Source organism: Fundulus heteroclitus, unplaced genomic scaffold (genome assembly GCF_011125445.2).
Source record: "Fundulus heteroclitus isolate FHET01 unplaced genomic scaffold, MU-UCD_Fhet_4.1 scaffold_192, whole genome shotgun sequence".
NCBI classification, from domain to species: domain Eukaryota; kingdom Metazoa; phylum Chordata; class Actinopteri; order Cyprinodontiformes; family Fundulidae; genus Fundulus; species Fundulus heteroclitus.
In genome coordinates, this window is record NW_023396604.1 from 265,640 (window position 1) to 285,709 (window position 20,070).

General features: G+C 39.1%; 2 protein-coding genes across 2 annotated transcripts in view; one reads left to right on the forward strand and one right to left on the reverse strand.

The window, feature by feature from the left end:
- The first annotated feature begins 31 nt into the window (after positions 1-31).
- ten1 (TEN1 subunit of CST complex) lies at positions 32-5,919 on the forward strand. Its single transcript, XM_012855425.3, has 3 exons — positions 32-147; positions 300-457; positions 5,596-5,919. Exons 1-3 carry the CDS (start codon positions 59-61, stop codon positions 5,745-5,747), a joined length of 399 nt encoding a protein of 132 aa, XP_012710879.1. The 5' UTR covers positions 32-58; the 3' UTR covers positions 5,748-5,919.
- A 3,138-nt stretch (positions 5,920-9,057) lies between these two features.
- LOC105919946 (envoplakin) overlaps positions 9,058-20,070 on the reverse strand; it is a 28,607-nt gene continuing 17,594 nt past the window's right edge. Inside the window, exons 14-22 of the mRNA XM_036129614.1 lie at positions 19,894-20,066; positions 18,193-18,368; positions 17,881-18,019; positions 16,764-16,957; positions 16,256-16,406; positions 16,016-16,099; positions 14,385-14,492; positions 14,205-14,297; positions 9,058-14,061 (exon numbers count right to left, since the gene is read on the reverse strand). Coding sequence (XP_035985507.1) covers positions 10,690-14,061; positions 14,205-14,297; positions 14,385-14,492; positions 16,016-16,099; positions 16,256-16,406; positions 16,764-16,957; positions 17,881-18,019; positions 18,193-18,368; positions 19,894-20,066 — 4,490 coding nt within the window. The 3' untranslated portion in view covers positions 9,058-10,689. The remainder of the gene's footprint in view (positions 14,062-14,204; positions 14,298-14,384; positions 14,493-16,015; positions 16,100-16,255; positions 16,407-16,763; positions 16,958-17,880; positions 18,020-18,192; positions 18,369-19,893; positions 20,067-20,070) is intronic.

Consider the following 20,070-nt stretch of genomic DNA (forward strand, 5'->3'; position numbering starts at 1 on the left):
CTTTTTTTTCACAGGGGGGGAGTTCACTGATAGATGAACTTCTATATACTTATTAAACATGTCGATGCTTCCCCCAGCCGCAGTGTTTCGTTTCCCCTGGGAAGTGAACTCCGTGAAGGAAGGAGAATCAGTGCGGACATTCGGCAGGTCTGGATCTAGATGCTGCAGGCCATGGCCATGTTTCACCTCATGATGATAGACTAATGACCTGTCCTGGGTCAGAGTGTACCTGGGTCGGCTGCAGGGCTTTGTTCGTTGCTTTTATTTATTTGTAACTTGAGATTCTTGCCCCTTTTCAGGCTTGTCTGTTACCAGCCAGATGAATCCAGGGCCACCCTGACAGCCCAGCATGCGTCCAAAGAGCACCCTGTGCTTGTCCACACACAGTTTGTTGAGCCATTTAACCCAATCATTGGAGCCCAGTACCTGGTTTTGGGGGAGACAGAAAATTATGAAGGTAAAATCCCCCCCTGTGATGTCGTTTGGTTTCGAGAGGATCTCACAGACACATGCAGACAGATTTATTGGCACACACTGTAAAACATGTAAACAAAATCTTACAACAAATAGATTGCACACAGAAAATTGTATAATTTTCTATTCATTTTTTAAATTAATTAGATTGTAATGGACTTTGTGAACTATCCAGAATTCTCGATGACCACTTGACATAGGCACCAATCCCGTGGTATACCTACTGCCTTAGAAAATCTGTTGTATCTTTCCTCAGGCCTTCTGAAAAGGAGATTATCTGATGAGATCAGTGTTCGCATTCACAAAGATTCCTAAGACGTAAAGTAGCTTAGTGACCTCATTTTAGGAAAAACCTTAGGATTTCCCAAATTCAGGCCTTAAGAGAGCTCCTAAAGTGAAAAGATGTGAGGTTAAGTGATGGCAGGAACAGAGAGAGCTGTTTGGCTGGTCCACCTCCTAAACAGTGGTAGAAAGGAGCACATAAACTTCTTTAACAATCATACAATTATTAATGTGTAGATAAAATAATTTTTATCCCCATAGATTGTTGTTGAACGCTAAACTGGACTCTGCATATCATTTGCATCCTTATTTGGCACTACCAACTTTGCCAAACTTCTATTATCCTTTTAAATAATACACAACACAACGTTTACTGCGTTTTTGCACACATTATTTGCACTGCACCATACTTTTCTATACAAATGCCTTTTTGCACCATTATCTTTGCACATAAACAATGGTTGAACATTCTTCTGCACACTGTTCTTGCACACTGTTTTTCTTCTGCACCGTTACATCTGATCACTGCTGCACTTTATATTGTATTGTAATGTCGCCTTATTCCACCTGCAATCCCATTACACTGTCATAAGCTGTATGCAACTAAATTTCATTCTGTATGCACTCTGTACATACAAAATGACAATAAAGTTGTCTAAGTCTAAGTCTAGAGGGAAATTAGTTTGGGCGCCCAGACGTAATTTGATTGAGGATAAATGAATATTAGGAAAAATATTTAATAATCTTGAATAAAAAGTGGAGAAATTTACAAAGTATATTATATAAAAGAGGTGAGAAAGAATTGTCTGTATTGCATGATAATGTCGGTTGCCTAAGTGGTCTTGAGGTTTGCTTATGTTAATGCCGTCTCCTCGCTTTCGATTGCCGTACGGAGCACATCTCACTTTTCAGGCTGGTTCGTAAAAGCACCAAGACGGCAGAAAAATAAGAGGCATAGCCCTACGGCATGGCGCTTCAAAGTCCATGTATTTGCGCTGTGATCCAGGGACCGATTTACCTTTCAACACTCCTCTATTCTCCTCCCAGAGCTATGCGGACTGATGCGCCGCTGTTCGTTTTTATCCACCTTCTTTTCTCCATTTAATGTCAGTCGTTTTGCCAAATACGACCGCTTCATACAAGCAGGCGATCCCAGTAAATTGCTGACAGGTGTGAGCGCATTAATATCAAATAGATAAAGTAATACTATGACTGGAGGGTAAATATAACAATAAGCAAATCAAAAGAATTATGAAGATGTAAATAAGGTACATTCAAACATTTTGAAGCTGCGTGACAATTTAATTTTGCTCAATTTCATCATCATGACACATTTCTTAATCCAGTCTAATTTCTCTCCATTGATTACTAGGAGATCATCTGTGTTGTTGTTTCTTGTACTATCAACCAATCACAGCTCTTGAAAGACAGTGTCACACCTAGCAATGGGGTCAGCCACACCTCCTCACTAAGACAAAATTTCTGTCGTCACTTACTAAAAATCACTCTCAGCAGTGATCTGAATCAAGACTTCATGTAGGAACCTTTAGGCTAATATAGGAGCTCTCTGAGAGACTCTGAGAATCTTTGTGAATGCGGGCACAGATGCTTTGGAAGCTCTCTTCATATCACTGATGCTGTGGAATGCAGCTTATTAAAAATAGTGTTAGGGACAGCCTTTTTGAACATCCGAACTTTATTTGTAGTTACTTAGAGGCACTTAGCTTGATAGCAGGATTTACTGACCCATATTCAACATTAGCTAGTGTGTGGTGGTTTGTTGTGGACACAGAAGCCTCCTGTTATAAGAGAGTGTGCACACTTATGCAGCAACAATATTTAAAGTGACAATGTTTAAGTAATTTGGCTTTTAATTAGCAAACATTAAGTATTGCTTTTATAAATGCATATTTTGCCAAAGTGTAAAAACGTCACAGCGTTCTCATAGCTCAGAATTAGTTGTTTATTAATACACAGGTTGATGCACCCACTGGGAGGCGCCATGTTGCGTCGTTATTTCTGATTTCAGAAGCCGAAGGGGGACAAACTTGCCAGCCTTACTCGTTTTCTTATCCGTCATCTATATGAAGACGTGCTGTCGGTGGAGGAGGAGTAGAAAACAAGCAAAGACAACCGTAGATCATTCTATTTGCAGTTTTCTGTTGAAATGGAGGACCATCCTTACTCTTTGCCCAGCGAGAGGGAATAGAAAGGTACCAAGCAAAGAAAAAGGTGCAGATAATCCACACCAGGTGGAGATGATTCATGAGGGAGCTGGGATTAAAAAAGGATGTGGAGGTTGCAGGCTTTCTGCTGGACAGGTTAGTTAATTCAATATAACAGTGAAGTTAATTTTTGCCGTTATGTTAGAAACAGGGCTGTGTAGAGCAGCAGCTATTCTGTCCTCCTGGCAGAGTCGGTTGTTCGTCTTATGGTCTCCCTCTCAGGGAGCATGTGTGTATGCGGAGGGATATTTGAGCCAGCCAGCCCATGGTGTCCGTAGTGCAGCAGCGAGAGTGGGTCCCTTTACCTGTGTTTAAAAAAAAAACGCTTATTTTAGAGCCCAAATAAGCGACTGCATGTTTAGAAACGAGCCCAATATAAGTTCAGTCAGTCCATTTAGAAAAAAATCAAGCAGTCTTGATTTTCCCATGGTGACAGTAGCTATTAGCTAGCAGTAGCTAATACATGGAGGACATGTTGCCTTTGTTACATTCATGATGCTCTAGTTTAACGGCAAAGTTGTTTGTAATTAATTTAGCGCACCACTAGATGGTGGGCCAGTGTGAGAATCTTACACTTTGGGGCAAGTTTTTTTTTTTTTTTTTTTTTTTCCCATTCAAAGACTGTAGCTTTTCATTTGGTTTCTGCAGGTTATAGTTCACACTAAAGGTGGAAAAAGTTTATAATGGTTTATCTTGGTCTAATAATTTGCATCACAAAACCTGCCACCTGGCAAATTTAAAGTAAATAAAATCACATATAGTTGCACAGGTTAAAAATTGTGTATTATAAATTCAATATCTGATTCTAATGAGACTATATTTCTTCCACACCAAATCAACCCTTCTTCCATGGCTATCATGGTCTGCTAAAACCACAGAAAATATGTGGGCTGAAGTGACGAGACGTGTGCATAAGACAGGAGTCAGGATGGTCTAGACGTGACTTTGTGAAAGGAATTTTCAAAAAGCCTTCTCTGAGTGCTCCAACCTTGAAAAAATAATATCGGAGAAAACCAAGTGCTGTCATCCTGACAAAATAGGTAAAAAAAAAAATACTAAGAGAAATACTTATTTCTAATGTTTGAGTGTTATCAAATTAAACATTGGATTTTTTTTAACAAAGATTCCCAATGTGGTATTATGCTACTCCAATAAAATAGGAATACATTTATTTTCATGTATTTCAGCAGTGATTCCAATAAATTTTTTGTTTTATATGATTCTGCATTCAGAAATTGGAAATGCAGTTTAAAATGTGCCTTACCAAAACTTTAACATAGAAAACAGCATATTTTTAAATTAAGTATATGTAAGTTTTAATTGCCTCATGTATTAAAGCATGCTGTTGATGTTTGATTCGATATAAGCACATATTTCTATTAAGAAATACATTTTTCATATTGCTTGTCCTATATGTAACTGCATTTGTAATTTTGTCGATCTCAGGTGACGTAACATTAGACACACTGTTCATATTTATGAAATTCAACAAATGTCATAGCGAGACTCTTTACCAGAGGATCCCCTTCATATCCAGTTATTTAGAATCCTATCGTTGCAGTTCAGTTCAAATTCAGTCCAATTTGTTTCACTGCAGTCAGACTGAGATCCAATTCAGTCTAAATTATATAACATTCTGATGTATAACAAAAGTTACCAAATGATAACTTGCCTATCTAAGCCCACCCAATAGCATGGAGTCATTGACTTAACAGTAAATTCCTTATCAAGGAGAAATGTAGGGAAGGGTTAAGGCTCACAAATTGTTGAAAATTGCATAGGCTATAGCAATTGAAAAGTAAGGTATAAACCTGACGAGGTGTCCATTATCAGAAATTAATGGACGACGCAGACCACTCTGAACATGGAATTAAGCAACTTATTTGTACATACATACACATTTACATATAAAGATATTTACATATAAAGGAATAGTTTTACAATTTAAATGATTTTTTTTGCAAAATAACAGTTTTGACATTTCATTTGGAAATTGATCATAATACTGGAACTAGTAAGTCAATATATCAAGAATTATCTCTTCCAATCTGATGATGATTGATGAAGTAATCAAGCACAAATGAAACTAGCAACTACTTAAGGGAATTTTAGCATTTACATGAGAAAACATTCAGAGTATGTAAAGCTGATTAAAGGTCAAACTTTATGAAAATAGACGACTCCTCCCCGGCAAAAGCTGTCACTGGAAATTTTGCAGATTTCAGCATTTTATGAATGAGAAAAAAAAGTTAAAGGTAACTGTCATGGTTTTTAGATGTCAGGACCCTGACATCTAATCTGACATTAGCTACTAGAAGCTGGTCACAGCTTCAAGTAAAAACAAATAACAGGAAAAACACAGAAGAGTCCTTCCTTTTTTGTCTGTAAACACAATGAATAGTATTTTTTGTTGATGCAGTCGATTTGGGTCCAACAGTTTTAAAGAATAAAAGGGAAAAACACAGAATTTGGATGTCTAAGTGATTACCTATTTTCATTTAATTGTATCTTCACATTTCATACCAGCAGAGTTGTAATGCTTGTGTTTGGTTAACTGTGCTCTTTTCTGGGGGCGTGTACCTTTATCGTGTACCCACATGTGTTTGTCCTACAGGGGTTGGTGTGGTGGTTCGTGCCCGTGTGCTGAACTGTGTTGACGGTGTAAACATTGCACTTCTGCAGAAGGCTGTCACTGAGCAACGTAGCTTCTTCACTGAGAGGGAGTGCAAACAGCCAGAGGTGACACCTCCAGAAGATGTAACCTGATAAAGGCCTTCATCCCATAATGCTGGCAAGGATGCAGTGCTGTTCAATGACTTTTGTATTTTTCTTAGCTTTATCAGTCAGTTTGGGACTGTAACCAAAAATCTAATAAGTTTGACAGTATCTAGTACTAGATGTTTTCATATTAAATAAAGTCTCCAGAAGACACATTGAGTCCATATGTTGTTATATTTAGTATTTTTATCAGTCTGTGTTTTTCTGTTATTCTGCAACAGCTTTTTGTGCTAACATTGTGCATGATGTAGCCTTGATATTTCATATCTTTTGAACAAATGTTATGCCAAAGCTTATGTATAAGCAATAGCTTTGAGTTATTGTCTGTCAGTCTTCCAAACCTTAAGATCTCAATGAACCTTTGCACATGTTTTTTTTTCTTGCATGGAGACTGCTTCTTATGAATTGTGCTCTTTTTGTACAGCCACCTAAGCAGACATTGATGCCAAAGCTAAGGACACACCACACCTCAAAAAGGGAACTAAAGGTAAGTCAAATTTTCTTGTAATTAATGTATTTTACCTTGATTTAAGCAGGTAAATAAGACTATTTGCCAATGGAGTGAGTATCTTTACCCCTAAAATAAGATAATTAGATATCCTGCACTTGAAATAAGATGATAGGGATGAAATGTTCCTATTTTAAGTGCAAAAATCTTATTTCATTGGCAAATAGTCTTATTTAACTGATTTCAAGAAAATTTGACTTACTTTTAGTCCCCTTTTTGCAGTGCAGGCAACTTTCAAAGTATTCATACTGTGAAAACACTTCAAAGTTAACTAACAGTGTGGTTTCAGCAGATGATCACACACTGACTAACAGCTCAAACCCTAGTGGAAACTGTCATAAGGGCAACCATTTAAAAATGCAAAAAATTCTAATTGGTGGCAGTAGTAGAAGAAATTATCAAAATTTGGACAGAAAATGTCCAAATTAAGGAGACATATTTCAAAATATTGAGAGAATTTTTCCCGCAAGTGAGGACTGTTTTTTTTTTTTTTTTTTTTGTAATAATCTTGTAAAGAGCTGGGAAGATTTTTTTTCTTTACTTATGAGATTATTATTTTGGCTGATGTTGCCAATTTGTTTGCATCTAACTTAACTTAAAATTCTCAAAATCTTTCTTGAGTACCACAAAAGGCATCCAAAGTACCACCACGAGTATTTTTGAAAACCAAGGGCCTAAAGGAACAGCCCTACTCGATGTGATCGGCATAATTGTGATAAGAGTGATGCCTACATTTGTTTAACATCTGACCAAGAGAGGTAGAGAAGAAACAGAAGTAATCCTTAGACCAAACCCTGAGGGACTCCACATTAAAAAACTGATGGGGGGAAAAAAACAAAAAACCCATGGAATCTGATGATCTGACAAAACATTCTGCCTGAAAGGTAAGATGTGAACAGAGAAACAACAATCCTCACCAGATTGTGCAACCTGTGTTAATGGTTGAGTGGATGATTTTTCCGAAAATGTAGGTAAGTCCCTTTTTGAATAACTGCGCATGCCCAAGACCATCTTACCTGCTTTTCTGCTCCTCAGGCGAATCGCGTGACAAAAATCTCCCAAAAACACTCTGGTCTTATTTCTTTCTGAAACCGAATCCCTATAGGAGGTTTAATTGTTGAAGCCAAATCTTCATGAGAAATAAAAAAAAAAAACCTGCTGTGGAGAGGAGGCGCAAGGTCAGAGGTCATAGACTCTCCCGGTCCAAGTGCTTCAATCCCTCCTTGATCAAGTCGAGGCCAAACAGAGGAACCATCTGTGTTGGGGAGTTGTGAATCATTTGAGGGCTGAGAAGTTTATGTGCAAGAAAAATATTCAGCAAGGATTCATAATTTTTGAGGGTGCACCATAACTCCTGGGTGGGTACCCTTTCCAGGAGGACATTTTCAGTTTTACAGTTTCTGAAAAGAATAACAGGTCACAGCTTTTCATAATCATCCCTTGATGATACCTCTTCTGATTATTGATCTTGCAAGTGTATACTTTGTCTTAAAATAAATCTTTTTTTACTTGAACATTTTCATATACACAACCCAACTTGTGGAAGTTTTGTTTGTTATTTGCTAAATGATTTTTATTTAAATATAAGCTTCTGTTTGCTAACTAACAAACGGCACATCCTTCCTGGAGTCACATCGTAGGGTCCATAGGGGACAAATGGGGACTGTCTGTAGAAAATATCACGAGTGGACTGGGGGACAAGCTTTCTCTAAATAAACAGACACAGGTTCCCTTCCTGGTGTTATAGTATCATGACTCTGACACAAAGGGTTCCCCTGTACCCTTCGGTTAGCACATATCTTTTTCTGATTTCTGAGGCTCTAAGCCTTAGAGTAGTCTTTATTATTTTAAAAAAAATCCCACCCACTCTAGTAAGCTTGATTGGGATTAATGCCCAGCTAGTGTATGTAGAATAGGATAAGTGAGTGACTATTTCTGGGTCTTTCAGAATTAGCTGATTTGGTATATCTCATGTGGGTTAAGTCTGACAATGGAAAAAGGCCTGGGTCAAGAATAGGGTCAAAGTTGGCAGGTTGACTTATTGTTTTCTTTTTAGGTGCTTTGGGTCAACAGCGTCGAACGATCTAATAAAACAAGGACAGCAAATTCTCTAAAGTTTACAGCCATAAAATTGGTGGACAACATAAGCAGAGCAATTTCAAAGAATTACAGTTTTAAAATAAATGTAATTCAATGAAATTGAAATAAAATAAACTGAAAATGATTTTAGAAAATACTTTGCTGTTCTAGAAATGAAATAAGTTTCAGTGGCTGAAATAAATCTTATCTTGGTTTCTTTAGTGTTGGTTGTACAACATGTTCCAAAGAGCTTGAAGAGTTTTCTCTTTAATAGTCTCATTAATAACATGTATTTTGTTGAACCATTTGGGGTATAACAGTCACAGCACGCCCTCCACCACCGACTTTATTTTATTGATTACGTTATTGGACTTGCACTGGGACCAGAGTACAAAATTTTGTTCCACCTCATGCCTGAGGTGGTGTAATAGAAACAGAATATGTCTCAGAGCACATTTGTGTTAATGCACAAAGTCAGTAAAGTTGTTGCCATGTTTCAGTAAAGAACATTAAGACTAACTGTTCTTTAATACACAATTCAAATTCAATGACTTATTTGTAATAAAACTTGGTTCAGTTGCACTATTCAAAATGGCTGGAACCTGAGCACTCCCAACCCAGGACCCTGTAAGGATATCAGAGTTTAGACAATGACTGGATGGGCAAATGCATTTACATAACACTCATAATCAAGAGTCAAATGCTTTATAATAACCATAATGTAATTTTATTCAGATGTTATTCTTGAGACATTATCAAACTATTTTGAGTTATAAGTGACCAATCAACACGGAATCAAATCAATGTTAGGAAAACCATCACATGACGTCCCACTATCCCTGATAACACAATAATATTCAAAATAAACAGCATTTATACAGTATGTTTATATTACGTTAAAAGAGAACAAACCACAACACATTTTCCTATGACTTTTGGTTAAACAGATGCAACTCAGCAGTAATCATCCTGGCATCCTGACAGTTTTATAGTACAAGTCTTCTCCTGAGTTAATTTATATAGTGTAAGTAATCAACAAACTCCATAATATATTTTATTGCCAGTAAAAAAAAACAGAAAACCCTAAATAGTAAACAAAAATTTGTTATGAGTTAACATAGGTTCACAAGAAAGCTAACACCTTAACAACATATCCAGCTCTGGCGCTGGGAATGATTCCGATTGCCAGAAAACTGTTAGCATCAACACACAAAAAAAAAAAAAAAAAAAAAAGAAAAACTGCAAGCTCTTCTGAACACGCCAGCTTTTACAATAAAAGCTGAAGAGGAAACCAATCAACCAGGCCGTAACAGCAGAAACATCAGAATTAACTGGACTAAACAGCAGCTACGAACTTCTCAAACCTAGCAAAGGAGCTAACTGTATTTCTGGCGTTTGTCAGAATTCTGTATTGACTGTGCTTCACAAGCTGCACTCATCACCCTAATTGCTAAATCTTTGCTTAATTGTTTGTTTTTTTGGTGTGTGTGTGTGTGGGGGGGGGGGGGGGGGGGGTACAAAGAAACAAAACTCAAGTAATAAATCCACAAACAAAAATTTCAGGATCTCGATTTCCAGAGAAGCCCTGGAGTTTATACGTAGGTTCATATTAATTTAGTTCATAGGGTGAGACGCTTACAAGAATTCTGATCTCCCACAAACATGAATATCACCAGTTTTTGATTGTCAGTCAAAAAATGCCTCAGCCATTTTCCACTGCCTTGTTTAACACGTACACGCCCTCAGCTAACCTGACCAACTGGCAGCACCATAAAAACGTACCCTGCAGTTTGTTGAGTATTCTATGCAGAAACTATCTCCATCTTCAATCCTTACGGTGAATGGATCCTTAAATGGCAAAATTCTACCAGGGTCTTTTTAAAACTGCTAATACCTGTTCCATCTTCCACTACATGTCCATGCAAAAGTAAGTATGTCCAAAAACAACTAATACCAGGTTCCTTGTTGCTCAAACCCGACCTGCTTAACCTTGTCCTTTCTCTGGTCTAGCTAGTTTTTGCCCTAAAATGCAACAACCGACACTTTGTCCTATATGATACTTTCTTTGCACAATTCACACTGCCTACAGCCATGGAACGACAGCCTCCATATTTTGTGCCTCCATGAAATTTCTGTTCCAACCTAGCATACTGATGCAATAATCGGTGTGCCTGAGATTAGTTTATGTGTTCTTAACTCCCAATACTAGGTCAGGAGTCTACTTATAAGTCAATCATTATGACACCTTTCCAGAACAAGCTTGACCTTCTGATTCATTTCCTCTTTGATTAAACCAATGCTCCCAAATAGTTGTGGCATTAACTACAAGAGAATCTAGAAATTTCAGTATATTGAAGAGCTGTATGTTGGAGTTTGGCCTGACCCTTTGGAGGAGGCCGGTAGCATAGGTAAGCCTGATGCTGGGTCTTTCTTACAACGCTGCAGAGCTTGCTTGTAGTTGATCTTCTCCTTTGTGATAGGGTCTATGATATCCCTTATGTATAGTTCATCATTTTGCAGATCCTTTGTTGTTGTGCTGTCAATCATTTTAGATCCAATGGCATCCAACAGAGCAACTCTGGTACCATTGTTAGGATCTACTAGCCCCCCAGTCAGGTGCTGGGCCTCCATGTATCGAATTGCTGAATCTTTTGGCATCCAGCCCTTCTGAACAGCTTCTCCCACAGACAAAACCTCTTTGGTCACGGGGTCCTCTACTCCAGTGAAAGCTTTCTCTGCATTAAGCAGCCGCTGGACTTGGCTGTCATCAATGAGACCTCTTTGTGCTGCCTTGTGAACTTTGTATCTCTGATTGTTGCTGATGTCAATAATGCCGCCTGTTGCTGCTTGAGCCTCCAATAGCCTTTGGGCAGTGGTATGGTCAATCAGTTTGCCCAGGGTGGCATTGTGGATTGTAAAGCAGGTGTTTGTATTTTTATCCATTATTCCAGCAATTGGCAGTGTTTTGGTAACAGAAGTAAGGTCTAAGGATGGAGACTTCAATGATGGATTTGGCTTTGGGGTGAATGAGTTGAATTTGGGTTGTTTGTTTTTGTCACCTGCGACAAGGAGGGCAAACTCTGAGATAGGAAACCTGCCTTGTTTGTACAATTGTAGATCATACTCTGTTAGTCTTCCTTCATTAAGAGCATCTTTGATAGGGTATTGCTTTCCACTCTTGCGATCCTGCAGAACAGATGTTTCTCCATCAGGGCCAGAGGAAGTTATCTCTTCCCAGTCACATTCTAGTTCCTGCAGATGAATGTACTGCTGGCGATCAACGAGGCCCCCACGGTAGGCATCATAGGGAGACATGTCTTTGCCAGTTTCTGGATCCAAAATAGTGATTTTTGTAGAGACATTGGTTTCTTTGGTCCTCGTCTCCCCTTGTTCCTCTTTTTGTAGGTACATCAGAATCTGATGGATTGTACTGTCTCGTTGATGAATCTTATCTTTTTCTTCCAAGATCTGCTTCTCCAATCGCTGGACATCGGACTCCATCTTAAGGCTTCTTTGTTTGTTCATCTGTGTTCTTTCACTCATCAGTCGACTACGCTGCTGGAAAGAGAGACAGATGTCATGTTTTTTTGCTTCAAGAGTCCTCAGTACTCGGGTAAGGTCATCCTTTTCCCTTAACAGGGCCTCTTTTCTCAAACTAAGAGTTTTCTCTTCTCTTGAATTGTTAGATTTGGTGTTCATCAAACTATTGATTTTGTTATTGCACCGTCTGATTTCATCCTCCATGTCTTGTCTGGCAAATTTGCTCTGAGACACCTGCTCCCTCAGGTGACGTCTCTCAGCTTCAACAGCCTGGTCTTTCTCTACTCGAACAACCTCTTTGTATACTGTCTTTTCACCTGACTTTTCTTTCTGCAGAATTTCAAGCTTGACAGTGATATTGCGGATTTCCCTCTGGAGACGCAGGATATCATGGATTTCTTTGTCTATGTCAGACCGTAAACCATTTGTCAACCTCTCTAGGTTTGGATCTCTTTCAACCTTCAGTACTTCTTCAACTACTATACTCTCCTCAACAGGAGGTGGGGCATTTTCCAGTTGAGTGATGCGTAGTCTGATCTCTCTAAGCTCAGATTCAGCTTGAATCCTTTTTTGGTGCTCATCACTCTCCCTTATGATGCGTTCTTTGTCTTCCAACCTTGTTCTTAGTTGCTGTAACTCCAGATCCAACTGACGTCGACTCATCACTTCTTCATCAAGCCTGTTACTGAGCCTGTCATGTTCCACTACTTGTCTTGTGTCCCTCTGAAGCCGTACAACCTCCTGTACCACCACCTTCTCTTCTGGTTTCTGTCTTTCCAAGAGAAGGTATTTGTGTTGGAGATCAAAAATCCTCTCCTCAGTATTTCGCCTCATTTTTGCTTCCTCACGCACAGTTCTACGCAAACGGTCAGCTTCCTTCTCGAGTAGTGGGTCAGGCTCATACTTTATTACTTCTCTGTTGACCAGTTGGGTCTCTATTTTGGACATTTCTGCCTTCCATTCATCTCTCTGTTTTCGCAGCTGTCTGACTTGGTCTTCAAGGGAGGTACACTGGCTGTCTAGGCGGTTCACCTGGTCATTTAGCCTTTGGATCTCTCGCTCGTTTTCAGGGCTTCTTTCTACTTTTACCACCTCTTGGAGAACTTCTTTGAGTTCTACCCTGGGTTTCTCTAAATGAAGGCGATTCCGATCATTGGTGACCTGCTTGATTTTGTTTTCCAGATCAGCATACTGTACATTTGAGTCTTGTATTTCTTTGCGAAGGTGCATAATCTCCATCTCTGTATTTGGGTCAACCAGGTAGATCTCATTTACAACTTCTTTCACTTTAAAACTTGGGTTCTTGTCTTGAACTTCTCTGTAGCTCCTTTGCAGCTCCATCACTTCTTGAGACAAATAGCTGTTTTCAGACCTCTCTTTCTCCAAGCTGGTCTGGAGTCTGCTAAATTCTGCAATAAGGTCAGGGTCTTGCTCAGCTGTTTTTACCTTTCTGGTGGTGGTTTTAGACTGGATGTCTGGAATCAGCTTTTCAAGTGTGTTAATCTGATTTCTTGTCTGGAAGATCTCATTATTGAGGAGCCTGCATTTATTTTTCTCCTCAGAAATTTCTGTCTCAAATGTTGTTAATGCTTTTGACATCTCTGGATCTTCCTGGCCAACTGCTCTTTGTTTGACGTGTGGTTTATTCTGCTGTAGAATTGTGATTTCTTTTTTCAGTTGGATTTGCTCTCTTTCTTTCATTCGGATTTCATGTCTCGTTCTTGCTATCTCATGTCTCATCTTGGAAGCCTCTTCATCCAGTTCAGGATCTCTTTCAAATTCAAACACCTCTCTGGTCACCATTGTAGGAGATATCTGTTCAATCGTGTCCTGTAGATCACTGAGCTTCTGGTTTACTGTCTCAATCTCTGTCTGGGTGGAGCTCTGCTTCACGACCTCATCGTTGAGCTTGTTCCTTAGCTCAGCCAGATCACTTTCCAGTTTAGGATCACGGTAGTACTGCAGTATTTCTCTCTCCTCAACTCGACCCTCACTTCGCTGACTCTTGATGGACATCATTCTGTTTATTAAGGCTTTTAGTTCTGTCTGGGCAAGAGCTGTCCTCTCCTTCTCTTCCTCTAGTTCTCTAAGCAAGCTGTCTAACTCAGAGTCATTTATTTGCTGGCTTCCAAGCTCCACCTGCTGCTGTGCCACCAGCTGAACCTTTTCTTCATTCTGCAACAGTAAAAACATGTTCATCAAATTAAAAAAAATATTTCCAGGTGATTTCCAGTGCAGCTTAATCTTTTTGATGGGTGATAGTATATCCAGTATATAACAAAAAACAAAGTTGATTAATTTGTCACCTTCAGACTTACTTGAAAAATGAGATTCCTAAACAGTCCCATGTGTCTTTGCCGTTGGGTGTTTTCTGCTGTTGCTTCTGCATAACGATTCATCAGTTTCCTTTCCTGGGATGAACGTATTTCTAATTACAGTCTTATCTTTATTTTTTTGAAAAACCTAGAAATGTGTATTATAAAAAATCAGAATGGGACCTCTTTCTCAATAGCATCAGCGAATGTGAGCATGTGGACTCTTTTTGGAAGAGTCAGTCCACCATCTTCGAGTGTACTGTTGTATTTGTTAGCATTTGCCTCATAATCCTGCAAAGATAAAAATGTTAGTTTTATGTACTTTATTTCCTTTTTTTATACATCTTTAAAGTAAATGTTCATTTTCCTTTCCACAGCTGTACAAGTTTAGAAAACAGCAGGAATGCATAGCTTTTAAAAATGTTGCTGTAAAAAATAAAAAAATAAAAACAATTTCTGAGTAGAGAACTTGTGTTGATAAGGATGGCGAGAGCTCTAGTAAATAAAAGTTTTGTAGAACACGTTTCAGGGTTATTGATTTGCTTTAGTAAACATTATACTTTTAGCAGATTCTGCCTTGGATTTTGAAGCATTTTAAACAGAACTAAAAAATGTCTGAAGAAATTTAGCAAGGTGACTACCTCGTGGTGCATACTGTACTGTCAAAAATACCAATAGGAAGTAAAATTGCGAATTTCGGCTTCCTACGGTCTTCACAGCCCCCGCAGCGGCCGTCTAAAGGTGCCATGTTAAGTCAATGGAGCATGTCCCTGACCTCCTAGGAGCCTCTTGGTAGCAGCGTTGCCATGGAGACTCACTGACAGTTGCAGCCCTGTGATACTCATCATTATCTTTATCATGTGGGGGACTGAGTATAATGTGTGATTTTAGTGGCTTTGTAGCCTTTCTGCAGCGTGTAGCAGAGGCAAAAAGGGGTTAAAAATGAATGTTTGACACCTCATAAAATAGACATGCTTTGTCCGACATGGCCCAGATTCGTTGTGGAGCTTTCTCTCTAAAGGAAGTACGGACTCTGTCAAGCAGAAGTTGGTAGGACCTTCCTAGAGCTACTTCCGGTTAGCAACATGTTAACTGTTAGCCACATAGTTGTGTTCTCCGCTCATAAATGTCATATTCTCGTCCTTTGGCTCAATTATGTGACACTCCAGAACAGCAGTCACGGAGACAGCATACAACTCCACTGTTAATTTAAATACACTAAAAAGGGCATAATGGAGTTGAGGATCTTATTATGACTTGTGCATAATGGATCAGGCATTTTGTCCACTACAGTGCACCTCCTATTTTATATTGTATTTGAAGCATTTTCCTTGGATCTTCCCAGAGGATGTTGGGGATAACTGGATCAAGTGGATCTACCATCAGTCTTTACTACTTTCAAACATTCTTTGTAGTTGAGCTGGATGCTATGGTGGTTTTGCAAGTTCTGGTCAGGTATATAGGTGGTACTTGGAGAAAAAAAGTGTCAATAGCAGTCCGATCTGGTTCTCTACATGTCCTGCTTCCTTGTATTTTGCAGGAAAACTACTGGTGTTCTTAACATATTCACTATTGTGAATTAAGCAGTCATACTTAACTGAGTGTATTAGGTACGCATAGGTAGCAGTACTCTGCTGTGGGAACCAACACCTACTATGACATCACCAAGTCAGGTACACAGAATTTTCTAGAAATTATCATATCACCTTACCTTTTGTGATAAAATTCAGTTTCTTTGTTTTACCTCATAGTGTAAAATTCTTTAAATGATGTTATGAGACTTATGCATTTGGTAATTTCTGTTCTGTTCTTACATTGAGAAGATCCTGCAGATCTTGAGAGAGGTCAACCACTCTGTCCATGTCTTCATCCATCTGCTTTAAATCCTTCATCACTCTCTTAATTGAGAAATGGAGCATACATTTTTAAAATGTTGTTTAGTATAACTGATAAATGTACCGACGAACAATTAGTTTAAAGAAAGAGTGCTTAGGCTTTTGATTATGCTTTCTTTATGTGCACTTGTGTAATGTATAATCAGAGCACGTTCGTACCTGTTGGGAGCTCTGCTTAGCGGTCACCTGTGACGGTCCATCACTGATGTTCATCTGATTGGTCGGCAGGCTGTCCAAGGAAGAGTTGAGGTATTTGCAAAGGCTCCGGAACTCCAGGTGCTTTGATGAAGCCTCTTGTAAAAGGTCATCTCTGAAGGGAGTATCACAAGCCAAAATGGGATACATGTTTTATTGGGTCATCACAGTTATCTAAGCATTTTTTCTTTATATAACATCAAATAAGAACATTTGCTTTGCTCTTCCCTGAAGGGTATATAGCAAGGCTCGAAAGGAAAGGCTCTCTAAATTATTTAGGACAACAAAAATATTAATAAAATGAACTCTTTAGTTCTTGTGTTTTAAATGTATTATTGACTCCTTGTTTTTTTTTTTTTTTTTTGGATGTCTGGGGGATGTCAGAATACCTTCATAAATAGCTGTGGTTAAGAAAAACCCAAGAATGCATAAAGTAACGTTAATTATCTGAAGTGCTCTCAGTTTGACTCACCTTTCCTTCAGCTGGTTGGTAACATTTGTGTAGCGATTGTGCAGCTGTTTGACATCGTTCCTCTGGCGTTGGATGTCAGGGCAGTACTCTTGGTAGCCGTGCCGCAGGGAGCTGCACAACTTCTCAGTCATCTCCAGATCCTGATCCAGTTTCATCATGTCACCCTGGATCCTTGCCACAGACCTCTGCTGGCGCTGAATACAAAACAGGAGCACATTCAAAATGAAATATACCCTATATTGGCAAACGTATTGGGCCACCTTGCAAATCATTGAGTCCTTGTTCCAAAGCCCTTCCCTGGACACAGGTGTATAAAATCAATGCAGACAGATTCTGTAAACATTTTTGAAAGCCTTGGTCGCTCTCAGGGGTTCTATGAACTCCAGTGATAGGATGACACCTGTACAAAAAGTCTAGCCAACAAATTTCCTGACTACTAAATACTCTACATTCAACTGTTAACGGCATTTTAACAAATCAGAAGTAACAGGAAACAACAGCAACTCAGCCATGAAGTGGTAGGCTACATAAAATCTGAGCGGGGTAGGTGGATGCTGAGGCGCAGGGTGCACAGAGGTTATCGACTTTCTGCAAGGTTTATATACGTTTTGAACAATGTCAATGATTTTGTGGGAACAGTGTGACTCTGCTCTAGTGCACAAAGCAAGGTCCATGTGGGAGTTTGGTGAAGAGCAGCTTGACTGGTCTGCAGAGTCCTGACTTTAACCTGTCAGGACAACTTTGGGAACTACTGATTTAGAATGGAAACTTGGGGCTAGGCATTCTTGTCCAAAATACCTTTGACCTCACAAATGTGCTTCTGGAAAAATGGTCAGAAATTGCAATAAACAGACCACCAAAACTGGTAGGAAACCTTAGAAGAGTTGAAGCTATTATAGCTGCAAAGGGTGTCCTTAAAACATTACATGTCATTAAAGTCTAGATGTACGCAGAGACTTGTGGTCATTTATTGTATGTCATGGAGAACCTTTGAACCTTTCTATACATTTAACAATAATAATAATGAATAACAACAACAACATTTATAAAGCGCTTTCATACAAAGCGCTGAACAGTTACAAGGAGATAAGAGACACATTACTGTACACCTCCTCACCTGAATGTCTTCCATGGTAATTTGAATTGCATTTGGTATGTCAGGGATCAGACCATCTTCACTTAGGTTTCTTTCAAATCCAGAGACTAGACCATCCACCTTCTGAATTTGATTCTCCAGGTTTAGAGATGCATAAGCTCTGAGAGAAACAGAGACATACAGGAAGTTATAATCTAAAAACAAATTAAGACATTAGTGCAACAGGTGAAACAAACGATGCAAAGTTGTTAATTTTTGTTAAACCCTTCAAAAGTCAAATCTTTCCTTCTACTACTACCACTACTACTACTAATAATATTTCTAAAAACGTACTTTTTATTGTAGAGATCCGCCAGAGCAGCTAAGCCATCATACTTGTTGCGGGCAGCGGTGAGTTTAAGCGGAAGTCCAGACAAGATGTTGTTGGGATCTGTGGACAGCAAAGGCTGCAGGTCAGCCTGTACTGTCTCAATCTGCTGTTCCAGGTCCTTCAGTGTCTTGGCAGCTTGCTGTATAAGGCACATATTTAGAAAAAGTCTTGTTAAATTCTTTGGTCATTCAGTTGTAAATCCCAGTACATGTAGTTTCATAAGTGAATATAAATAGTATAAAAACGGAGAAACTCATATTATATAGATCAATTCCACTCAAATTGATACATTTCAGGTGTTTGTTTATGCTAATTTGGTTGTTATTATGGCTTATAGTTAATAAAAATGCAAATTCTGTTTCTCAGTAAATTTGTATATACATTGATCCATTAGATCCATAAAACTTTTTGTTATTCATTTATTTATTTAAATAAATGTCAGCCTACTGACATGCTTATGTATCTATGCACTCAATATTTGGTTCTGGGCTTTTTGCATTAATTACACCATCAATGTGACAAGGATACAAAAGGGTTAAGGAAGGCCAGGGTGTCATAAAGCTGTCTTCTGTTCATCTGGATGGTGTCTCTGACAACCCTCCATAGATTCTCTCTGAGGTTTAGAACTGGTGGAAAGTAAAATCAGCATCCCTCGTAAAGCTTGTCAGTAGAAGGAAGCATGAAGTGCTCTAAAATGTCCCTGTAGACGGCTGTGTTGACTATGATCTTTGGAAAACCCAGTGGACCAACAACAGCAGATGACATAGCACCCCAAACCATCACCGACTGTGAAAACTTCCCACTAGACTTCAAGAAGCGTGGATTCTGAGCCCTTCCACCCTTCCTCCAGACTCTGGAACCTTGACTTCCAAATGAAATGCAAACTTTACTTTCATCTGCAAAGAGGAGATTGGACCACTAAGCATCAGTCCAGCTCTTTGCCTCCTTAGCCCACATTGTTTCTGTGTGAAGTGTAACTTAACACAAGGACTGCAACAGATGAAGCTAATGTTCTTGATAGATCTGTGTGTGGGGACTATGAGAGCAAACTGCTGAATAGGCTTTGTTACAAAATCCTCTGAAGGCTGTAATTATCCCTGCTCCTTGCGCAGCTTTTCCTAACACACTTTTTCCTTCCACTCATCTTTCCATTTACATGCAAAGATGCAGTACTTCTAAAGCAATGGACTCGTGTAGCTTATCCACCCTGTGGAAGGAATCCATGTCTACTTTTAGTTGATTTATTTACTCCACAGACGTGTAAACCTTAATATAACATTTATTCATTGAAAACGTCTTCTATTTTTATTTGGTCTTATAAAATATTCAGTTTTCTTGAATTTTGGATTTTCATTAGCTGTTTAGAAAAAGCTATTCAAAAAGGCGACCAGAAATATATCATTCATTATGGTGATAGTCCATGAATTAAATGAGTTTTCACTTTTTAAAATAAATTACTGAAATAAATGAACCTTTTCCGGATATTTTAGTTACGTTGATGCACCTGGATCTGAAATGTCACAGCCAGTATCAACATGTTATAAAAGAGGTGAGAAAAAACTGAACATTAAACCACATTTTTCTCGCTGCGCTGATTTTTAAAACTAAACAGGGCAAATGCCAGCTGACAGGCAATGAAACCATCAGCGTTTGATTCAACTCACCTCCTGCTCCTTCAGCTTCCTGGCCAGGTCTCTGCTCGGATCGCTGCGGCTCACCGGGGTTCTCATGCTGCTCAGCATGCTCTCCTCCGTGTTGGCCAGCTCGGCATCCAGCTGCTCCAGCTGCTGAGCCAGGGCGGCTGCTTTGGGGTCCAGTGGAGCCGAGGAAACCGGAGCTGA